Raw genomic sequence first — 21,136 nt, 5'->3', positions numbered from 1 at the left:
GTTCCATAGAATTTTAGAGCCTGGGCCCAGAAATCAGAATCACTGGGTTTCAATTCCCCTTTTACCACCCACTAGCTATGCAATCCTTTGCAAATAAGGGGACATATGCCTATTTTATAAACCTGTCAGGAGGGGGAAATAAGATCAGTATAAAGGACTGTGTATAGTGATGGCACATATTATCTGGTAAGCATTCAGTTAAGCTCTGTGTTACATATGACCTCTTATTTTGTCTTTATCAAAACTTCCAGATTTAAGCAGAGTGTTTTTTAATTTTGTTTCTGTTAATGTATTTTTTCTGAATCCTAGTTAGTTTCCACTCATGAAACTAATTACAATAGGTAAATTAGTCTTTATCTGTCTCTTTTGATAGGTGGAAAATTGGAAGTTGACAAAGCTTTGGAAGTTATCTGGTCCACTGTCTGAGAACAGAACTTTCCCCCCTCCTTCACTTATTCTTAAAACCAGTGATACTGAATTTTTGCTGGAACCCAGATTCTTTGTCCACCAGAATTGAAGAATGAATTCACCTTTGTCTAGCAAAGGTGGAGATTTATAAAAGAATGAGTATAAACTACCACTTGGGGAGAGGGAAGAGTCGTACAGAACGGACTCTCAAGTAGGGAGGGGGAAAGGGTCCCACTGATTCCTCTTCCCAAAGCCTTATAAAGGCTGCAGATCTTGGTGCCTTGATATCCCCTCAATAGTGATTGGTCACTATTCCCTTTGACTGGTTACCATAGTAACTCCTGGGCTCAAAGGTCGAAACTCATGTGGGACATGTGAGGTTCTTCCCCCTCCTTCCTTATTGTTTTCCTATTCCCTTTGGGTTTTCTTTCTCAAATTCTGAATGAAGGGCTTCCTTCTCTTTATTTTGTAAATGTGACCTTTCTTGGTCACTTCCAATTCCCTTGTCTTATGGAAATACTAGAGGCCCAGTACACGAAATTCATGTATGGGATAGGCGGGTGTCCCTCAGTCCAGCCTGCACCCTCTCCCCTCTTCAGGGATGTTAAACTGCCTGTTTAGACCTGATCCCACTGGGTCAGACATCCCTCTCACAATCCAGGACTTCTGGCTCCCAACTGCTCGCCTGCCTGCCTTCCTGATTGCTCCTAACCGCTTCTGCCTGCCAGCCTGATTACCCTCAAACCACTCTCATTCCCATGCCAGCCTGGTTGATGTCTAACTGCTCCCCTGCCAGCCTGTTTGCCTCCAACTTACCTCCACTGGCCACCCCTAACTGCCCTCCCCTGCAGGGTTGATCACCTCCAACTGCCCTCCCTTGCAGACCTGGTCCCTCTCAACTGCCCTCTCTAGCAGGACTGGTGCCTCCCAACTGTACCCCTGCTGGCCATCTTGTGTCCACATGGGGGCAGGATCTTTGACCACATGGGGGCAGCTATTGTGTGTTGGAGTGATGGTCAATCTGCATACTACTCTTTTATTAGATAGGACAGAGGCCTGGTGCATGGGTGGGGACCGGCTGGTTTGCCCTGAAGGGTATCTCGGATCAAGGTGGGGGTTTCCTTGGGGCGTGTGGCAGCCTGAGTGAGGGGCCTGTGGTGGTTTGCAGGCCGGCCATGCCCCCTGGAGACCCAAGTGGAGACCTTGGTATCTGTAATTTATTTACCTTCTACAATTGAAACTTTGCAGCCTGGAGTAGAGCCAACCGTGGTTGGCAGCCATTTCTTTTTTTTTCTTTTTATTATATTTTATTGATATTTTACAGAGAGGAAGAGAGAGGGATAGAGAGTTAGAAATATCGATGAGAGAGAAACATCGATCAGCTGCCTCTTGCGCACCCCCTACTGGGGATGTGCCTGCAACCAAGGTACATGCCCTTGAGCAGAATCAAACCTGGGACCTTTCAGTCTGCAGTCCAACGCTCTATCCACTGAGCCAAACCGGTTTCAGCTAGCAGCCATTTCTATCTATCTTCAATAATTTTATCTATCTTCAATAATTGAATTTTGTATCCTTGAATGGAGGCCTATGCCAGCCAGGGTGTGTGGAAAGCTTGGCTTTCTCTATTGAAATCCAAGCCTCTCAACTGCTCTCTGTGGCTGCAGCCATCTTGGTTGGGGTTAATTTGCATACTTGCTCTGATTGGCTGGTGGGCATGGCTGGTGGGCGTGGCTTGAGCAGAGTGATGGTTAATTTGCATATTACTCTTTTATTAGGTACAATACCTGTTGCTGCCTCCCTTGTCTTATGGAAATGTAACTGCACCTTGCTTCCTTGTGTTATGGAAATGTACCTTCTCCTAGTCCAGGTGTCTGCAGCCTACGGCTCCAGAGCCGCTTGTGGCTCTTTTGAAGCTTTACCGCGGCTCCGACAACTTGCAAGCCTGTGTGAAAATGAAGGTAACGTCTTACAGCCCTGATGTGCTGACACTGTGCACTGAGGTTCAGGAGCAAAAATCCCATTAACCAGGTAAATTAAATATTTTAATTAGCTATTATTGTAATTTGCAAAAACATTGTTAAGTGGAAAAGTCCTTTTTTTCTTCAGATTGACAGCTAACTGCACGATCCGGTATATAGCATTAAGGTAAGAAACAATATATGCAGTGTTATATTTGTTTTAAATGTCGCAATGGTTTTGCGGCTCCCGGGTTTTTTTTTTCCTTCGAAAATGGGTCCAAGTGGCTCTTTATGTCTTAAAGGTTGCAGACCCCTGTCCTAGTCTGTAGCCCCGCACTTTTCCATGACCCCCAATTCTAAAAAATCCCTGAGCCTGCCTATGCTCCCCTAAAATTCCTGCTTTAGGGAATTCCTATTTCCTGGATTATTATAAATATTCTTATTTCCTGGATTATTCTAGCTATTACTGGAATAACAGAAATAAAATGAGAGAATATATATATATATATATATATATATATATATATAGGCAAAGAGATTATTTGGAGAGGTCTGGGAGAGTATGAGGAGCTTAGACCAAAGGGAAAAGAAGAAAAAAATGAGTCAGGGAAGAGGACCTCAAACAAGTCTAAGAAGAAAATTCAAGTAAGGGGAAAGTATAGAGAGACTGTAATTTGTCAATACAGTCACTATCTGGGTTTAAGAGTCAGACGTTCTGGGTTCTGATAATTGTAAAATGCATGATTATTATAAGACTAAAGGCCTGGTGCATGAAATTTGTGCACAGTGGTATGTGTCCCTCAACCCAAACTGCACTCTCCGATCAGGGACCCCTCCACTCCCAACTGCTTCCTTCCAACTGCTCACCTGCCTGCCTTCCTGATTGCCCCTAACCACTTCACCTGCCAACCTGATTACCCCCTAACCACTCCCATGTCAGCCTGATTGATGCTTAACTGGTCACCTGCCAGCCTGGTCACCCCTAACAGTCCTACCCTGCAGGTCTGGTCACCTCCAATTTCCCTCCTCTGCTGGCCTGGTCACCCCTAACTACTCTCCCCTGCAGGCTTGATCGCCCCCAACTGCCCTCCCTAGCAGGTCTGGTCCCTCCCAACTGCCCTCCCCTGCTGGCCATCTTGTGGTGGTCATCTTGTATCCACATGGGGCAGCCATCTTGTGTGTTGGAGTGATGGTCAGTTTGCATATCACTCTTTTATTAGATAGGATGTATTGCTTAACTGCTCTGAGTCGTATTCTTCAGAGTTCATAGTGCAGATTAAAAGAGATTAATTGGGCCTGGCCTGCATAGCTTAGTGGTTGAGCCTTGACCTATGAGCCAAGGAGGTCACAATTGGATTTTGTGGACAAAAGGGGCCACCTGCTAACCTGACAAGCTCAGGGGAGGCCTGCATGACACTCTTGCAAACTCAGAGACCTAAAGTAACTGCAAAGGATGGTCTAAAATTAAACTCTAACTAAAAGCAATTATGGTGGGCAGTCACCTCCTAGGCTGATATCTTCACTGACAAGGTCAACCTTTACCTTAACTGAGCCCATCTGTCCTTTTGCATCTATGATAACACACCCTGGAAATGTCTGGGAAACTTGTAATTTCCCTTTTTCTGGACCCCTTGGGACACAACCTAATATGCTGGGTGCCAAGACAGAGACCACAAATTCCTTCCTTATCATGTTAATTGTTCCTGAACCCACCTAAATGTCCATCATTTTACCTTTTATCCAATCCCAGGGATTTCCCAACTTTGCTTTCTCCCACCTCTCTAGTCTATCACCAATGAATTTCATGTAACCCACCTACAACCATTTCCTTTGATTGCGATGTATAAATACAAATGTAACTCGCCATCCTCTGGAGCATTATCTCAATTTGCTGAGGTTCTGCTTCCTGCCATATGTCAAGTGTTTGGCTCAAATAAAGTCACAGAAATTCTTTACAGGTTTGAATGTTTTTTTTGTTTTTGTTTTTGTGTGTGTGTGTGTGTGTTTGTGTGTGTGTGTGTGTGTGTGTGTGTGTGTGTGTGTGTCTGTGTTGCTTTTTTTTACATGAACAATTCCCACCAGGGCCCATGCCCAAGTTTCCAGCTTGATTCCCAGTGTGCAGGCAGCAGCCCATCAATGATTCTCTCTCATCACTGATGTTTCTGCCTATCTCTCCCTCTCCCTTTCTGTCTGAACTATAAGAGAGAGGAAGAGGGAGAGAAATGTGGAGGGGGAGAGGCGTGGTGGGGAGAATTGTTAGCAAAACAGATGAGAACTAAGGAAAATGACAGTATGGGTGCTGCTTGGCTGCTGTTGGCTGCCGGGGTGACTGCTCTATTGACAACTGGCCAGGCACGTTCGTTCTTAGAGCTTACAGAACTCGATGTTATCCTCACAGTATTTCTATGAGGCTAGTGTTAGCCTCATTTTATAGAAGAGAATGCTGAAGCAGAGGTTTTGTAATTTTCCCAGTCTTACAGCAGGGAAGTGGCCGAGAGGTATTCAAATGCAGGCCTCTACCTGGGAAGCCTATGCTATTAAAATCATCTTGAGCCGAAACTGGTTTGGCTCAGTGGATAGAGCATTGGCCTACAGACTGAAAGGTCCCAGGTTTGATTCTGCTCAAGGGCATGTACCTTGGTTGCGGGCACATCCCCAGTAGGGGGTGTGCAAGAGGCAGCTGATGGATGACTCTCTCTCACCCAAGTTTCTAACTCTCTATCCCTCTCTCTTCCTCTCTGTAAAATATCAATAAAATATATTTTTAAAAAATCATCTCGAAGCAATGCGAAGGGTTGAGTGCGTCTGAGGCGGACACATGCTCGGGTTCTTCCAAATTGTGCCCGGAGCACATTGCCTAGGCACAAAGCCGGGCTCCAGACTCCCTCTCCACTGAACCAATAGCGTCCCGTCTCCATGGAGATGGCGGTGGGGCGGGACTTCCTCTCCCACAGAGGAGCACTTCCGCCTTGGTCCGGAAGCGCCAGGGTAACCAGAGCGGCGGGCGAGGCAAGATTTCTGGAGGGTCTGACGGGGCCGCGGCGATGCTCACACCGGCGTTCGACCTCAGCCAGGACGCCGACTTCCTGACCGTCGCCATCCGCGTGCCCCACGCCCGTGTCTCCGAGTTCGACGTCTACTTCCAGGGCGCCGACTTCAGGTTCTACGCCAAGCCGTACTTCCTCAGGCGAGTGGCGGCCGGGGCTGACCCTACGGTGGGCGGAGCCCGCGGCGCCCGCCGCTGCTCGGCGCGGGACCCGGGCCTTTCCCTCGCCGCGCCCGCCGCCCGGGGCCCAAGTCAGAGGCACCCTGGCCGCCGCGGAGCGTGGCTTGGCGACCGCGCCCCCTCCGGTTTCCGTCCCGGTTTCCGCTCCGCGCGTGCCCGTGCCTGACCCGCGGTCCCGGCCACTCCGAGCCGCGTCCTGAACCTGGACCTTTCCCCGAGCGCCCCTCGGCCCGCTCCTCTCCGGCCTCCCCCCGCCTCCCCCCTCCGCGCCCGGCCCGGCTGCGCCCGGCGGCGGCGCGGCTCGGGGCCATTTCCGAGGGCGCTGCGGCGCCGCATTCCCAGTACAAACCTTCCTCTCCAGGCCAGCACGTGCCTTCCTGGCCGAACCGGTTCTGCTCAGATCTCCACTGGCTTAACTGAGACCCCCTCCTTGATGGTACTGCCCTTCCCACTTCTTCACTCATCTGCTTACTTGTCAAGTCCATGGTCTAGACTAGGGGTGTCGAACTCAATCAGAGAAGGGGCCAAAATCTAAAATCCAGCCTAAATCGCGGGCCGAATGGTTTACTGAACAGTCATAAACTGTCATTGTGATGGAAACACAGCCGAGTGCAGTGATGACAGCGAGGTGCGGGCCACATTGCAAGGCCTGGCGGGACGGATTTGGCCCGCGGGCCTTGTGTTTGACACATGTGGTCTAGACCAGCTCTGTTCTCAGCAGGGGATGTGGCGGAGCCTCGCGCAGGTTTCAGGGCAGCGGGGAAGGGGAAGTAAGTAAACTTCTAGTCACACGTCGCAGCAAGTGCTCTGTAGGGAAACACATGGCGCTGGTGGAGGAGAAAGGGCGCCGTGTTTATCTGCGGTGACACTGAACTCAGGAAGGACCGGAAGATGATGGCGGTGCCGGCGAACCTTTACTGCATTTTTACTCCAGTTTGGTGCTTTGTGAATGACCTAATTGGAATTTAGGAAAGTCCGGCAAAATAGGTTCTATTATTTACCGCTGGTACAATGAGGGATCAGAGGCTCAGAGAAAAGCTTTTAAATGGGATAGAGTTATACTAGTAAACAATAAATAAAAATTTCCAAGTGAAAACCTCTCTGCTTACGCGGGGGGTGTTGATGAAGACAGAAGAGGACTTGTGAAGCAGTTTATGGAGGACTCACTTCGCACAAAGGGGTCCATTCCTTGCGTATTGGAGGCTTGGGAGTTGGGCTTGTCTGAGTCTCAGAACAGTTAGAGCCCTGTGACTTTTGACAAGTTATTCCGTCTCAGTTTCTTAATTTGTAAAGTGGGACTAATGTTAGTGATCTTAAAGAGCTGATAGAAGGACAGATAATGAATACATAGTCCTCATTATCATGCCTGGCATTTATCCATGTGTTCAATAATCAGTCGGCATTGTTGATTTCTGGGCTCTCTGTTCTGTTCCATTGGTCTATATGTCTGTCCTTATGCTAATACCATGCTGTTTTGAGAACAGTGGCTTTGTAATATAACTTGAGGTCTGGTATTGTGATCCCTCCAACTTGTTCTTTTATCTCAAGATTTCTGTGGCTATTTGGGGTCTTTTTTAAATTTTTAAATAAATCTTTATTGTTCATATTATTACAAATGTTCCTTTTTTTACCCCCACCATTGCTCTCCTCCACCAGGTTCCCTCCCCACCCTCTGCCCTTTCCCCACTCCCCATTGTCCTCATCCATAGGTACAGAGTTTATGTTCAGTCTCTTCCCACACCCCCCATGCCCCTTTTCCCCAAGAATCGTCAGTTCACTCCCTTTCCATACTTCTGATACTATTATATTCACCAGTTAATATTGTTCAGATTTTTTTTAATTCCCTCGGCTTTTAGTTTCATTTGTTGATAGTTACGTATTTGTTGATCAGAATTTTTATCTATATCTTCTTCCTCTTCCTAAAGAACCCCTTTCAGCAATTCATATATTGTAATTCTGGTTTGGTGGTGATGAACTTCTTTAGCTTTTTGTTATTTGTGAAGCTCTCTATCTGGCCTTCGATTCTGAGTGATAGCTTTGCTGGGTAGAGTATTTTTGGCTGTAGGTTCTTGCTATTCATTACCTTGAATATTTCTTGCCATTCCCATCTGGCCTGCATGGTTTCTGTTGAGAAATCAGCTGACAATCGTATAGGTGTTCCTTTATAGGTAACTACCTGCTTTTCTCTTGCTGCTTTTAATATTCTCTCTTTGTCTTTTGCTTTTGGAATTTTAATTATGATGTGTCCTGGTGTGGTCCAATTTTGATTCCTTTTGTTTGGAGTTCTGTGTGCTTCCTGGACTTGTAAGTCTAATTCCTTCCCCAGGGGGGGGAAGTTTTCTGTCACGATTTCTTTCATTATTCTTTAGGTATCTTGCTCTCTCTCTTCTTCTGGGACCTCCATAATTCTGATGTTGGTTCGCTTGAAGTTGTCCCAGAGGTTTCTTACACTATCTTCAACTTTCTGGATTCTCTTGCCTTCTAGCTTCTGCAGAGGAGTGTCTTCTGGCTCTTTATGTTCCAAATCTTTGACTTGATTCTTGCGATCTTCCATTCTGTTTTTAGGACTCTGTATAATATTTTTTATTTCAGACAATGTATTTTTTATTTTTAGTTGATCCATTTTTATATCCTCATAGGTCTCGTTTATTTTATTGACCTTTTCTAGGAAATTCTTGAAAAACCTTATAAGTGTGGTTTTAAACTCTATATCCAGTTGCTTCTTGTCCTTCATTTCTTTCCTTTGTGATCTGTTTCCTTGTCTCAGCATTTTCGCAGCTTCCCTGAGTTGGTAGGGTGGCTTTGTGTGCTAAGGTGTCCTATATGGTTCAGTGAGTCAGCCTCCCAGTTACCTGAGGTGGACAGTCTTGGTGTAGCCCTTTGTGGGCTGTGTGTGCAGTCTTGTTAAGCCTTACTTGTTGTTGGTATCACTGGGAAGTGTTGATCTCCAAGCCAGTTGGCTATGAGGATCAGAGATGTCTCAGCTAGGAGGGTTTCTGTATTCCACTTGGATGGGACAGAGTCTTGGGGTGGCACAGCCAAGCTTTGGTGAATCCCGTAAGATTGGTTGCAGGTGCGCGCACCTCTTTGGTATAGGTGCAGATAAGCTTTGGATTCCTGTCTGTCCCTCCCTAGGAGAGTCCTATTAGCGGCGAATGAGAAAGCTAGCCACTGGAAGGGCTTCTGTGCTCTGCTTGGATGGGGCCGAGTCTTGGGTGTTGCAGACAAGCTTTATTCAGCCCCTCCCTACGAGGGTCTGGTTTCTGAGTCTCGCAGTAATGGTCGCTGGCTTCACACACCTCCAAGAGATCTCTGCCCACTGCCTGACAGTCTGGCCTCTCCCTGTCTGGGGCCGTCTATCAGAGCAATAGGGTGGTTCTGTTTTCTTCCCGAACAAGAAAGCTAGCTGCCGCCATTAGCTGTCCTCCTTCTCTGCGCGCAAGGGGTAAGCCAGTAGCGAACTCGGCCTGGCCCGCCCTCTCCGTGTTCCACAAGCAAGCCTGCAGCCAAGTCAGGTGGCCGCCTTTTTGTGCGCGCAGTTCACCGCACCTTCACAGTTCCTGAGGTTCAGTGTGCCTTCTCTCTCCTTCCCAGGTGGTAGAACCTCCTCTCAGCCAGCCGTCCGGTGCTTCAGGGTGATGTTTCCCCTGTTTTCCAGTTCTAAATTCAAATTTGTTGTGGTAGGCTGCATTCAGGTGTCTACCCTATGCGGCCATCTTGGTTTCTCTCTGGGGTCATTTTTTATTCCATATAAATTTTTGGAGAGTTTGTTCTAGATCTGTGAACTATGCCATTGGTATATTAATGGGCATTGCATTGAATCTGTATATTGCTTTGGATAGTATGGACATTTTGATGAAGTTGATTCTACCAATCCATGAACGTGGTATATTCTTCCACTTGTTTTATCTTCCTTTTCTCTTCTTTCAACATCCTGTAGTTTTCCGAGTACAGGTCTTTTACCTCAATTTTTTTGTTGCAATGGTAAATGGGATTGTTTTTTTTAGTTTTTCTTGCTGACAATTCATTATTGGTGTATAAAAATACCATCAATTTCTGGTTGTTAATTTTGTATCCTGCTACATTGTCAAATTCATTTATTAAATCATTTAGTTTTTTGATGAAATCTTTAGGTTTTTCTATGTGCAATATCATGTCATCAGCAAATGACAGTTTTACTTCTTCTTTTCCGAACTAGTTCGGATGCCTTCATTTCTTCCTCTTGTCTGATCACTGTGGCTAGCACTTCCAGTACTATGTCAAACAGGAGTGGTGAAAGAGGGCATCCTTGTCTTGTTCTTGAGGAAAATTATTTTAATTTTTGCCCACTGAGTATGATGTTGGCTTTGGTTTGTCATATAGTAAGGCTTTTATTATGTTGAGGTATGATCCCTCTATTCCCACTTTGCTGAGAGTTTTTGTTTGTTCTGTTTTTGTTTCTTAATCCTCACCCAAGGATATTTTTTCCATTTATGTATATATGTATATATGTACAATATATATACATTTTCTTTTTTTTAGAGAAGAAAGTTGAAGAGAGGGAAAATTGAGAGAAACATTGATGTGAGAAAAACATATCTGTTAATTGTCTCCTGCACGAGCCATGACCAGGGCCAGTGCAGGGTGGAGTCTGCAACCAAAGTATGTGCCCTTGACTGGAAATGGAATCTGGGACCTTTTGGACAGCAGGCCAACTCTATCCCCTGGCTGGGGCTGCTGAGAGTTTTTATCAACAAAGGTGATGGATTTTGTCAAATGCTTTTCCTGCATCAATTGATATGATCATGTGATTTTTGTCTCTCTGTTTCTTTATGTGATGTATCATATTTATTGATTTGCAGATACTGTACCATCCCCAGAATATACTCCATTTGTAATGTAATGCTGGATCCGATTTGCTAGAATTTTTTTGAGGGTGTTAGCATCAATGTTCATCAGGGACATTAGTCTGAAAATCTCTTTCTTTATGGTGTCTTTATCTCGTTTTGGGTCAGAATAATTATGGCTTCATAGAAAGAGCTTAGAAGTGTTCTTTCTGAGCAGGAGCCCCTGCCGGACACCGGCCTTTTGGGCACCAGCAAGGAAACGGGCAACAGGGCCCCCAGGAGGGGGGTGCCCCTGAGCCTTCTACCGCTGAGCGCGGGCAACAGAGCCAAGGCCGGGGGCTGCTTCCTGGGTGGCGCTGACCCCAGCAACAGGCTGAAGCAGCGCAGGAGCCCGCGGAGAACAAAGGTGTGCCACAGGCCAACCTGCTGAGCTCCCAGGACAAGGAGGAAGAAACCAAAGAAGTTCTCAATGTGAAGAAATCAAGTGAGAGCAAAAGATAGTAAAATTACTTAAGAAAGAATACAAAGAAGATTTTGAGAAATCAAAGACTAAGTCAGAACTCAACTCACCAGCCAACATTGCAACATAAATGTGTTTAAAAAAAAAAAAAAAAAAAAAAGGACAGAATGTTGGGACAGCGGCGGCCAGGCCTAGAGTGGCCAGGCACAAGGCATTGGCAGCCGGGCCCGGAGCAGCAACAGCCAGGCCCCAGAGCAGCAGCAGCCAGAACCAGAGCATCAACAGCCAGCACTGGAGCAGCCTGACCTGGGGCAGTGGCAGCCAGGCCTGAGGCGGAGGCGGCCAAGCCCAGGGTGGCCAGTCCAGGAACACCCAGACCCGGAGTGGCCGGGCCCGGAGAAGCCGGGCCCAGAGCAGCTGGGTTGGGAGCATCCAGGCCCAGAACAGTAGTCGCCAAGCCCGGAGCATCCAGGCTGGGAGCGGCCAGGCTCGGAGCGGCCGGGCCTGGAGCAGCTGGGCCCAGAGCAGCTGGGTCGGGTGCGGCCAGGCCCGGAGCAGCAGCTGCCAGGCTGGGAGCGGCCAGGCCTGGAGCAGCGGCTGCCAGGCTGGGAGCGGCCAGGCCCGGAGCAGTGGCTGCCAGGCTGGGAGCGGCCAGGCCCGGAGCGGCCGGGTCTTGTGCGGCCAGGCCCGGAACAGCGGCTGCCAGGCTGGGAACGGCCAGGCCCGGAGCAGCCGGGTCTGGTGCGGCTAGGCCCGGAGCAGCAGCTACCAGGCTGGGAGTGGCCAGGCCCAGAGCAGCCGGGTCGGGTGCGGCCACGCCCGGAGCAGCCGGGTCTGCTGCGGCCAGGCCCGGAGCAGCAGCAGCCAAGTCCACAGCAACTAGGTCGGGAGCGGCAGTGACCAGACCCGGAGCAGCTGGTTGTGGAACGAACCAGAGCAACAGAGGCCAGTCCCGGAGCAGCCAGGCCCGGAACAGCCAGGCCCAGAACAGCTTCCTCCTCGCCTGCCCCTGCCCCACGGCTGCCTCTCAGACATGGCTGGAAACTTTTGCGGCAACTTGAGAGTCTGCTGAATCAAGTGATGAAGGCTTAGATCTGGATGTATTGAGTTAGTATAGCGCTGGGGTGTTGATCTGTGAGTGCCTTGGGTGGGGCCTGGATGAGGCTGGTTGACCTGTTTGGAAATGTCTTTTGTGTGAACTATTATCATTGGGCATGTGGAGGTATTATTGATATGAGAAAATGCTAAGTAACTGATTTACTATCTGAAAAGGGATTTACTATCGGGGAAAGGGAGGGAGGAAGAGATTGAACATAAACTGTGCACCTATAGATGAGGACAATGGGGGATAGGGAGGGGGCGGAGGGTGGGGTGGGAACCTGGTGGAGGGGGGAAGAAACGAGGAACCTTTGTAATAATATGAACAATAAAAATTGATTTAAAACTAAAAAAAAAAAAAAAAAAAAGAAGTGTTCCTTCTTTTTGAAATTTTTGGAATAATCTGAGGAGGATTGATGTTAGTTCTTTCAATGTTTGGTAAAATTCCCCTGTGAAGTTGTCTGGACCAGGGCTTTTATTTGCTGAAGTGTTTTGATTACTGCTTCAATTTCATTGGTAGTTAGCGGGCTATTGAGTTTTGGAAGATTGTATTTTTCTTAGAATGTCCATTTCATCTTGGTTGTCCAATTTGTTGCAATAGAGTTGTTCATAGTATCTTTTTTCCTAATCCTTTCTATTTCTGTGGGGTTGGTTGTTACTTCACCTTTTTCACTTCTGATTTTGTTTATTTGTGTCTCTCTTTGCTTCTTGGTGAGTCTGGCTAGATGATCATCAATCTTGTTTATCCTTTCAAAGAACCAGCTCTTGGTTTTATTCATCTTTTGTATTGTCTTTTTGGTCTCTATGTCATTTATTTCCGCTCTGATCTTTATTATTTCTTTCGTACTGCTTACACTGGGCTTTTTGTTTGGCTCTCTTTCTCATTTTCTAAGTTGTGGGGTTAGATAATTTATTACCAGTGTTTCTTCTTTTTTTTGGAGGTAAGCCTGTAATGCTGAAAATTTCCCTCTTAAGACTGCTTTTACTGTGTTTATAGATTTTGGATTGTTGTGTTTTCATTGTCATTTGTTTCCAGGATGCTTTTTATTTCTTTTTTGATCTCTTTGCTAATCCAATTATTGTTTAATAGCATGCTTTTTAGTTGATTTCTAATTTTATGCCATTGTGTTCTGAGAAGATGCTTGATATGATTTCAGTCTTCTTGAACTTGAAGAGACTTTGCCTATGTTCCAATATGTAGTTTATCTTTGAAAATGTCCTTTATACACTCAAGAAGAATGTATATTCTGTATCTTGGGGTTAAAATGTTCTGAAGATGTCAGCTAGTTCCATCTGATTTAGTGAGTTGTTTAATATTGCTGTTTCTTTGTTGATTTTTTTGTCTAGAAGATTTATCCAGTTATGTCAATGGGGTATTAAAGTCCCCTATTATGATAGTATTACTGTTGATCTCACCCTTGATATCTTCCAGGTGTTTTTTTTTTTTTTTTTTTTTTTTTTTTTTTTTTTTTTTTTATGTATTTGGATGCTCCTGTATTGGGTGCATATATGTTTACCAGAATTATATCCTCTTGTTGTATCGATCCCTGTAATATTATGAAGTAGCCTTCCTTATGTCTTGTTATGGCCTTCACTTTGAGGTCTATTTAGTTAGATATAAGTATTACTACACTAGTTTTTTGTTTGTTTGTTTTTTTATTTTCGTTTGCCTGAAAAAAATTGTTTTTGTCCCTTGACTTTCAGTCTGCTTGAGTCCCTTGTTCTGAGGTGGGTTTCTTGTATACAGCATATGTATGGGTCATGTTTTCTTATCCATTCAGCCACTTGGTATCTTTTGATTGGATAATTTAATCCATTTACGTTTAAGGTTATTGATAAATACTTGTTTGTAGCCATTTTTATTCTTTATGCCTGTGTTCCTTCTTCCCTTCCTACTTCTTCTTTTTAAACTTTCCTCTAACGCCGGGACCGGTTTGGCTCAGTGGATAGAGCGTCGGCCTGTGGACTGAAAGGTCCTGGGTTCGATTCCGGGCAAGGGCATGTACCTTGGTTGTGGGCACATCCCCAGTGGGGGGTGTGTAAGAGGCAGCTGATCGATGATTCTCTCTCATCGATGTTTCTAACTCTCTATCCCTCTCTCTTCCTCTCTGTGAAAAATCAATAAAATATATTTTAAAAAAATAAAAATAAACTTTCCTTTAACATTTCTTGCACTCCTGGCTTGGTAGTATCGATAATAAACTCCCTTAACCTTTTTCTTTTTCTTTTTTCTGTGAAGCTCTATTTCACCTTCAATTTTGAATGATAGCCTTGCTGGATAGAGTGTTCTTGGATTCAGTCCCTTGCTTTGTATACTTCATTCCATTCACTTCTGGTCTGCTGTGTTTCTGTTGAGAAATCATTTGATAATCTAATGGAAGATCCCTTGTATAATAGATAACTTTCTGTGTTTTTTTGCATTTCTTAAGATTCTCTCTTTGTCACTAATGTTTGCCATTTTAATTACATGTGGTGGTGTGGGTCTTTTTGAATTCATCTTGTTTGGGACACTGTGCTTTTGTGACTTTTCTTCCCCAAATCAGGGAAATTTTCTGTCATTATTTCTTCAGATAATTTTTATTGTGTCTAGTAATAAGTAATGTCGTTTTTTAACATTCGTTTAAAATCTTGCTTGGCGTTGACTTGTATTGACATAACCTTCAAACACGTGGTATCTATAGAACGTGTGAAGTGCAATTAACAAGTTTTGCTTGAAAAAGTTTGTGTTTGGTTTGGTTTTTGTTGCAAAACTAGGGCTAAGAAGATGGCGGATGAAGAGCATATTCGGCACTGCATGCTTTACGAGTTCCAATTAGGAAGAAAAGCAAGTGAGGCTGCAAAAAACATCTGTAGTGCTCTTGGTCAAGATGCAGTTAAGCGCCAGAAAATGCCAGCGTTGGTTTGAGAAATTTCGTGAGGGAAATTTTTCGTTAGATGACAAGAGTGGTCGAGGCCGTGTGTCCAATTTTGATCAAGAAGCTCTTCAAGCTCTTTTGGTGCAAAATCCTCAAATTACCCAACAAGAGCTTACGACAACTTTAAATTGTTCACAAAAAACAATTTCCAATCAATTGCGTGCACTTGGCAAAGTCCAAAAGTTTGGAAAATGGGTTCCTCATGAGTTGACCGACAACAACCGTAATCAAAGAGTCACAATTCGCAGTTCGCTCCTCTCTCGTCAAAACCGTTTGCCGTTTTTAGAGCAAATTGTTACCGGAGATGAAGAATGGGTGCTGTATGTTAATTTGAAAAGGCGGCCTCAATGGTTGGACAAAAATGAGGCTCCGCAGCCCACACCAAAACCTGACTTGCATGCCAAAAAAGTGATGTTGTGTGTTTGGTGGAATTTTAAAGGAATTCTTCATTATGAACTTTTTCCATCTAACCAAACCATTACAAGTGCAGTGTATAGTGCCCAATTGGAAAGGTTAGCCCAAGCTTTAAGAGAAAAAGAACCCGCGCTGATTAATCGGAAGGGCGTAATTCTTCACCACGATAACGCACGACCGCATACTGCAAGAATCACTGCTGAAAAACTGCGCCAGTTGGAATGGGAAGTTCTCCCTCAACCTGCATATTCTCCTGATATTGCCCTTTCCGTTTACCATTTGTTTCGTTCTTTGCAAAACTTTCTTCTTGGAAAAAAATTTAATAATGAAGAATGTCTCAAAAATGCATTGACCGAATTTTTTGCATCAAAATCACAAGAATTTTACAACAGAGAGATTAAAATGCTTCCTGAGCGTTGGGCACAAGTAGTAGAAAACAACGGCAACTATATTGTTGATTAAATTTTGTTGTATTGTTTAAATAAATTCGATTTAAAAAAGTATTAGAAAACGACATTAATTATTAGTAGACCTAATATAATCCTTGCTCCTCTTCTTGTCCTTCTGGCACCCCTATTATATGAATGTTGCTTCTTTTCATGTTGTTCCAAAGCTCCCTTAAGCTATCCTCCTGCTTTTGAATTTTTTTAAATTAAATTATTATCTGTGTACATATCTTACCATTGTGCTTTTGAATTTTTTTCTCCAGTTACTGCTCAGCTTCTAGTCTACTGTTGAAACCTTCCATTGTGTTCTTTATTGTAGCTATATAAATTCTTCATTTGGACTTAGTTCTTACATATGTTGTTGATTTTCTCATCCGGCCAGTTTTGGAACTTTATGGCCATTATGCAGAATTCTTTCTCTGATATATTGTTTACTTCCATTTCATTTAGTTCCTTTTCTGACTTTTCTTTCTTTTGGGGGTTGTTTCTCTGTCTCCCCATTTTTTCTGTCTATTTTTGGTCCTGGGCTCCCTGCTTAGGGTCTGAGGGGTTGAAGCCCCTAGCACAAACATGTCAAACTCGAAGGGCAAAATAAAGTTTAAGTTTGTTTGGGCCGCAAAAAAAACAAAAGCTTCAATTTTCATAGAAATGTAGATTTATTTTGATAGAGACGTGGTGAATATAAAAGGCTGAAATAAATGAGTAATCATTAACATAGAATAATAGGACATTTTATTAAAATTAGTATTTTCTTAAATATTATCTTACCAGACACTGAATAACTGCACAAATTAATAAGCATAATGCAAATAAACCTATTTTTCTTGTTCTCTGAAAGCGAAATATTTCCTGTTGTGCACACCAAACAAATGAATCCAAGACTAATGATATGGCAGTTGGCTGCTAAAATATTCACTATTAGTATTTGTGGAGAGAAATGGTGTGCCTGCATGCAAGGGAAATAAATGCAACACGATTATAGTGATTAGTCATTAGTGAACATTGTAGTTTGTTATTAATAATTATGTATGACAGGATATTGTAAAAATTAAGTTACAGAATTTTTATTAAAACTTTTTTTACCATTATATTGGCTGGACCACAAAAATATTTCTTGTGGGCTGCATGTGACCTGTAAGCCACAAGTTTGACATGCTTACCCTAGCTAGCCTGGGGACTGGGTCTGTCTTGAGTTTCACACCTTTATTGTCTCTCTTCTGAGTTCTAACTCCTCCCACGGTCTGGTACCTCCATCGTCCACTTTAGATTCTTGCAGTCGGCAGGGTGACTGCACAGTTCCTCTGGCGTGGGACTTTCTGACAGGGCCCAAAGCCCTCTGGCATGCACTGCACTGTGCAGCCCCAGCACCAAGGCAGGATGGTGCCCTAGATCTCTTTGGCAGCGCACTTGCAGTGTGGTCCTGTGACATGTGGCTGGGCACACTAGTTCATACCAGTAGCTCTGACCTGGGCCTGGGGTGGGATGCGTGCCAGGGTGACAGCTCTATACTGGGACCAGAGATGGAGCGGGGTGTGGGCTATCCCTGGCTTGCACTTGCCGTGTGGGACCTGAAATGCAGGATGGGCTCCTGTGAGGAGGTGCTCAGCAGGTCTTTCTGGCATGCACTCCGCAGAAGGTTGGGACCCATGGTGTGGTGCCTCGGCTGCTCACTGCCGGGCACTTAGCAGTGGTGGCTTCACACAGGTCATGGCTGGCAAGTGGCTCCCCCACAAGTCCAGGGATGGTATCTGAGGTCGGTGTGGATGTTGGCATGGCTGTACTCATAGCCTCTGTTGCTCCCCTCTACAAGATGGCGTGGGTTTGGTGCCAATGCTGCGCTGGCCTTGGAGTGCTCCTGGCGGTAGCCTGTCTAGGAGAGCCCAGTCTGTCAGTCCCTGGGATTCCTGAGATAGCTATCTGTCCCTCATTCACCCCACACATACCACCCTTGTCCACACACACCCCTTATCCTTTATTCTGTCCCTCTCTCCCTCCCTGCTGTCTTTTTGGCCATGTTCGAATTCCCTGTAGTCCTGACTTCTACTTTAGAAGAATTATTTTAGGGCCTCAATGGAAGATTGACAGAACCAGAGTAAAACTGGAAACAGGAATCAGTTCATTGTATGAAAGAAAAGAAAATCCCCATAGAGTAATTATAAGATTTTAGAAAAACATTTTTTTTCTCTTAGTAGTAATTTGCCCAATGCAAACAATTGGTTTTGTTGTTCCTTGTTGTCCCTCACCCCTCTTTTCTGGTAGCCGATTACTCTGCTTTTATTGGGTGCATGCTGTGGCAGGCCCCAGGCACATAAATAGCGCATTCATCAGGGAGTGGGAGTACTGTCACAATGGTGATAGCTACACTGTGGCTTTCCTCTAAGTATTTTATCGATGAGTAGTAGTATTTAGACAGAGAAGTCATCTCTAATTTTTTTAAAATCTTAGGAAAGAAATCTGTTATTTACTTTCTAAAATGTTAAATGCTGAGGTACTTCCTTTTATTTATTTATTTATTTATTTAAAAAAAATATATTTTATTGATTTTTTACAGAGAGGAAGGGAGAGAGACAGAGAGTCAGAAACATCAATGAGAGAGAAACATCTATCAGCTGCCTCCTGCACACCTCCCACTGGGGATGTCCCCGCAACCAAGGTACATGCCCTTGACCGGAATCAAACCTGGGACCCTTGAGTCTGCAGGCCGATGCTCTATCCACTAAGCCAAACCGGTTTCAGCTGAAGGATTTCCTTTTAAAATGGTTGACAGTTTTCAATGTATACTGATCACTTATATTTTGTAGTTTGAGGTCTTCATGAGCTCTTATATTAAATTTGCAGATTAACTCTTCCTGGGAGAATTGTAGAAAATGGAAGTGAAAAAGGGTCCTATGATGCAGATAAAGGTATTTACTTCGGAGATTTTGTTAGTTTTGTTCTTTGGATTCTTCATGTTAATGTTACTGTGTAAAAATCTTTTAAGACTAGAGGCCTGATGCACAAAATTCATGCAAGCGTATGCCCTCACAGCCCCGGCTTTGTGCAGAAGGTTGTCTGGATGGTCGTTCTGCTTTTCAGCTGTTCAGTCGATTTGCATGTTATGCTTTTATTATTAGAGATACTGTGAGGATCTCTAATAATAAAGAGATGCACTTGCAATTACATGTATTGCAAGTGCAGTCTGTCCCTATGACTAAAGTTTTTCAGTGTCAAATGCTGTTATTCATGGGTTTCTTAAAATTGACAATTTTTTTAGTCTTTGAAAGTATTTCACAGTATTCTTCATAGTAAACTTAACACTCTGCTTGTGTGAGGCAATAGATGACATAGATGATTTTAGCTGTGAATCAAATCTTTCTTGTACACTTTCAAACTTAAAATTTAGTTATGTGTAGATGAGAAAGAAGCTGTTCATAGGTGGCATTTAAAGGCTGACAGAATTTTCTTCTTGTGAATAAGTCATTCAGCTAGCCCTACAAACATTTTTTCTCTTTATGTAAGTAGTTTGTTATTAGGTAGGAATAAGAATACGCTGTGTGCTCTTATGTAATTTACCCAGGGAGTATTATCTATTGCCTTCATGAACTAGGGAAAGGGAGGAAAGATGGGATGACAGTGTTAAGTGACAATAGTGCAATATAATTAATGTGATAAAGAAGTATAATAAAACTGCCTTCCTAGGTTTAAATCTGCTTTTAATTGCACATAAGTTGTTATTACATTTTAAAAGGACATAGGACTTGAGGAAGGTTGCTATATGTGGAAATATTTTGGGTTAATTGCACTTGATATATTTAGATAAGGTTTAGTTCACTGAAAGAATAAAATGTTTTAAAATGTAATGAGTTCATAGCTGAGCTTAGTTGAAGTTTGATAAACCCAGTCAAGGAAAGAAAAGAAGTACATAGGTATAATTTATATCTGCCTTAGACTGACTTTAGGAATGTAGTTCCTAAGATAGTAAAGGATTTTATTAAGCTATAACTGCTTTTATGTATTTTTGAAATTGGTGCTATTCTGTATAGGATAATGTATCCTGATTTTTTTTTTTTTGCCTCCCTAGTCCAGAAATACATTTTATAAGAAGCTGCTGTTACCCTCTCAGGCTATTGAGTTTTGGAATTTTAATATTATCAATAGTTAGGGTGATATTGCAGTAAGACTAAAGTATTCAGCAGCTTTAACAAATTACTTTCTTATAGTGGTGACAGCTGAATTAGTGGTTCTGAAAAACCCAGTTGGAACTTTTCTGATTTTTAGTCACTAAACTTATGTAAGGCCATAGTTTTGGAGCTCTATAAAATAGAATTATATCTAAACATACATATTACATAGATATATTTGTGAAGTTTTTAAGTATTTTAATCTTGTTAACCATAAAACAAATTTATGTTTAAGGAATTTTTACCATTCAGTTACCCAAAGAAACTCCTGGTCAGCATTTTGAGGGGCTGAACATGTTAACTGCGCTTCTGGCACCAAGAAAATCCAGGACTGCAAAACCACTGGTGGAGGAAATAGGTATGTTTATTGCATTTGAAACAACAACAAAAAAGCAGAATATTTGGAATATTGTATATTTCCAGGGGAAAAGAATATAGCAAATAGGAGATTGGAGAAAATACTTCAAGTGACAAGGTACGTTATGTGAAAATAGCTTATTTGGCAATATATAATTTGTTTTAAAAAATATATTTTATTGATTTTTTTACAGAGAGGAGGAGAGAGGGATAGAGAGTTAGAAACATTGATCAGAGAGAAACATTAATCAGCTGCCTCCTGCACACCTCCTACTGGGGATGTGCCCACGACCAAGGTACATGCCTTTGACTAAAATCGAACCTGGTACCTTTCAGTCCATAGGCCGACGCTCTGTCCACTGAGCCAAACCGATCAGGACGGCAACATATAATTTAAAGACATAAAGAACTCCATTGAACCAGTAGGTCAGTCATATTTTTTAATATATTAAAATAGCATCTCGGTCTGGCAAAATATTGGCCACTTGAGCTAAAATTAGAAGTGTACAATTCAGTGAGTTACATAAAGTGAACACCAATATTAGAGTAGAAATGGAACATTTCCAGTAACCTGGAATCCTCCTTGGTCCCTCCTCCTCTCCAAGGTACCCACTGTCTTCAGTTTTGCCTGTTTTTGAATTGTATATAAATATAATTTCACAGTATGTGTTCATTTTTGACTGGCTTCTGTCACTTAACATTTTTGTGAGATTTATAAATATATGGCTGAGGTCTGTTTGTTTTTTCTGTATTATTCCTACATCCTATCATGAGTGGATTGTGTGTTTTTTTTTTCCATTTTTTTGCTAACTAGTATATGAATATTCTTTTACTGTGTTTTAGTACAACACAGGCAGTCATTTTCCTT

At 43.5% G+C, this 21,136-nt stretch overlaps 1 protein-coding gene across 2 annotated transcripts in view; it reads left to right on the top strand.

Moving 5' to 3' along the window:
* Positions 1-1,885: 1,885 nt before the first annotated feature.
* Positions 1,886-21,136, top strand: part of SHQ1 (SHQ1, H/ACA ribonucleoprotein assembly factor) — an 85,271-nt gene continuing 66,020 nt past the window's right edge. The window contains exons 1-3 of one of the 2 annotated variants that reach the window (XM_036428843.2): positions 5,162-5,553; positions 18,590-18,654; positions 20,147-20,269. In XM_036428843.2, coding sequence (XP_036284736.2) covers positions 5,411-5,553; positions 18,590-18,654; positions 20,147-20,269 — 331 coding nt within the window. In that variant the 5' untranslated portion in view covers positions 5,162-5,410. Of the gene's footprint in view, positions 1,919-5,161; positions 5,554-18,589; positions 18,655-20,128; positions 20,270-21,136 lie in introns of those variants that run through there. The other variant, XM_045578263.1, reaches the window with a different exon arrangement.

This window comes from Pipistrellus kuhlii, unplaced genomic scaffold (genome assembly GCF_014108245.1).
Source record: "Pipistrellus kuhlii isolate mPipKuh1 unplaced genomic scaffold, mPipKuh1.p scaffold_m20_p_93, whole genome shotgun sequence".
Lineage (NCBI taxonomy): Eukaryota > Metazoa > Chordata > Mammalia > Chiroptera > Vespertilionidae > Pipistrellus > Pipistrellus kuhlii.
This window is presented reverse-complemented; position numbering and strand designations above follow the sequence as displayed.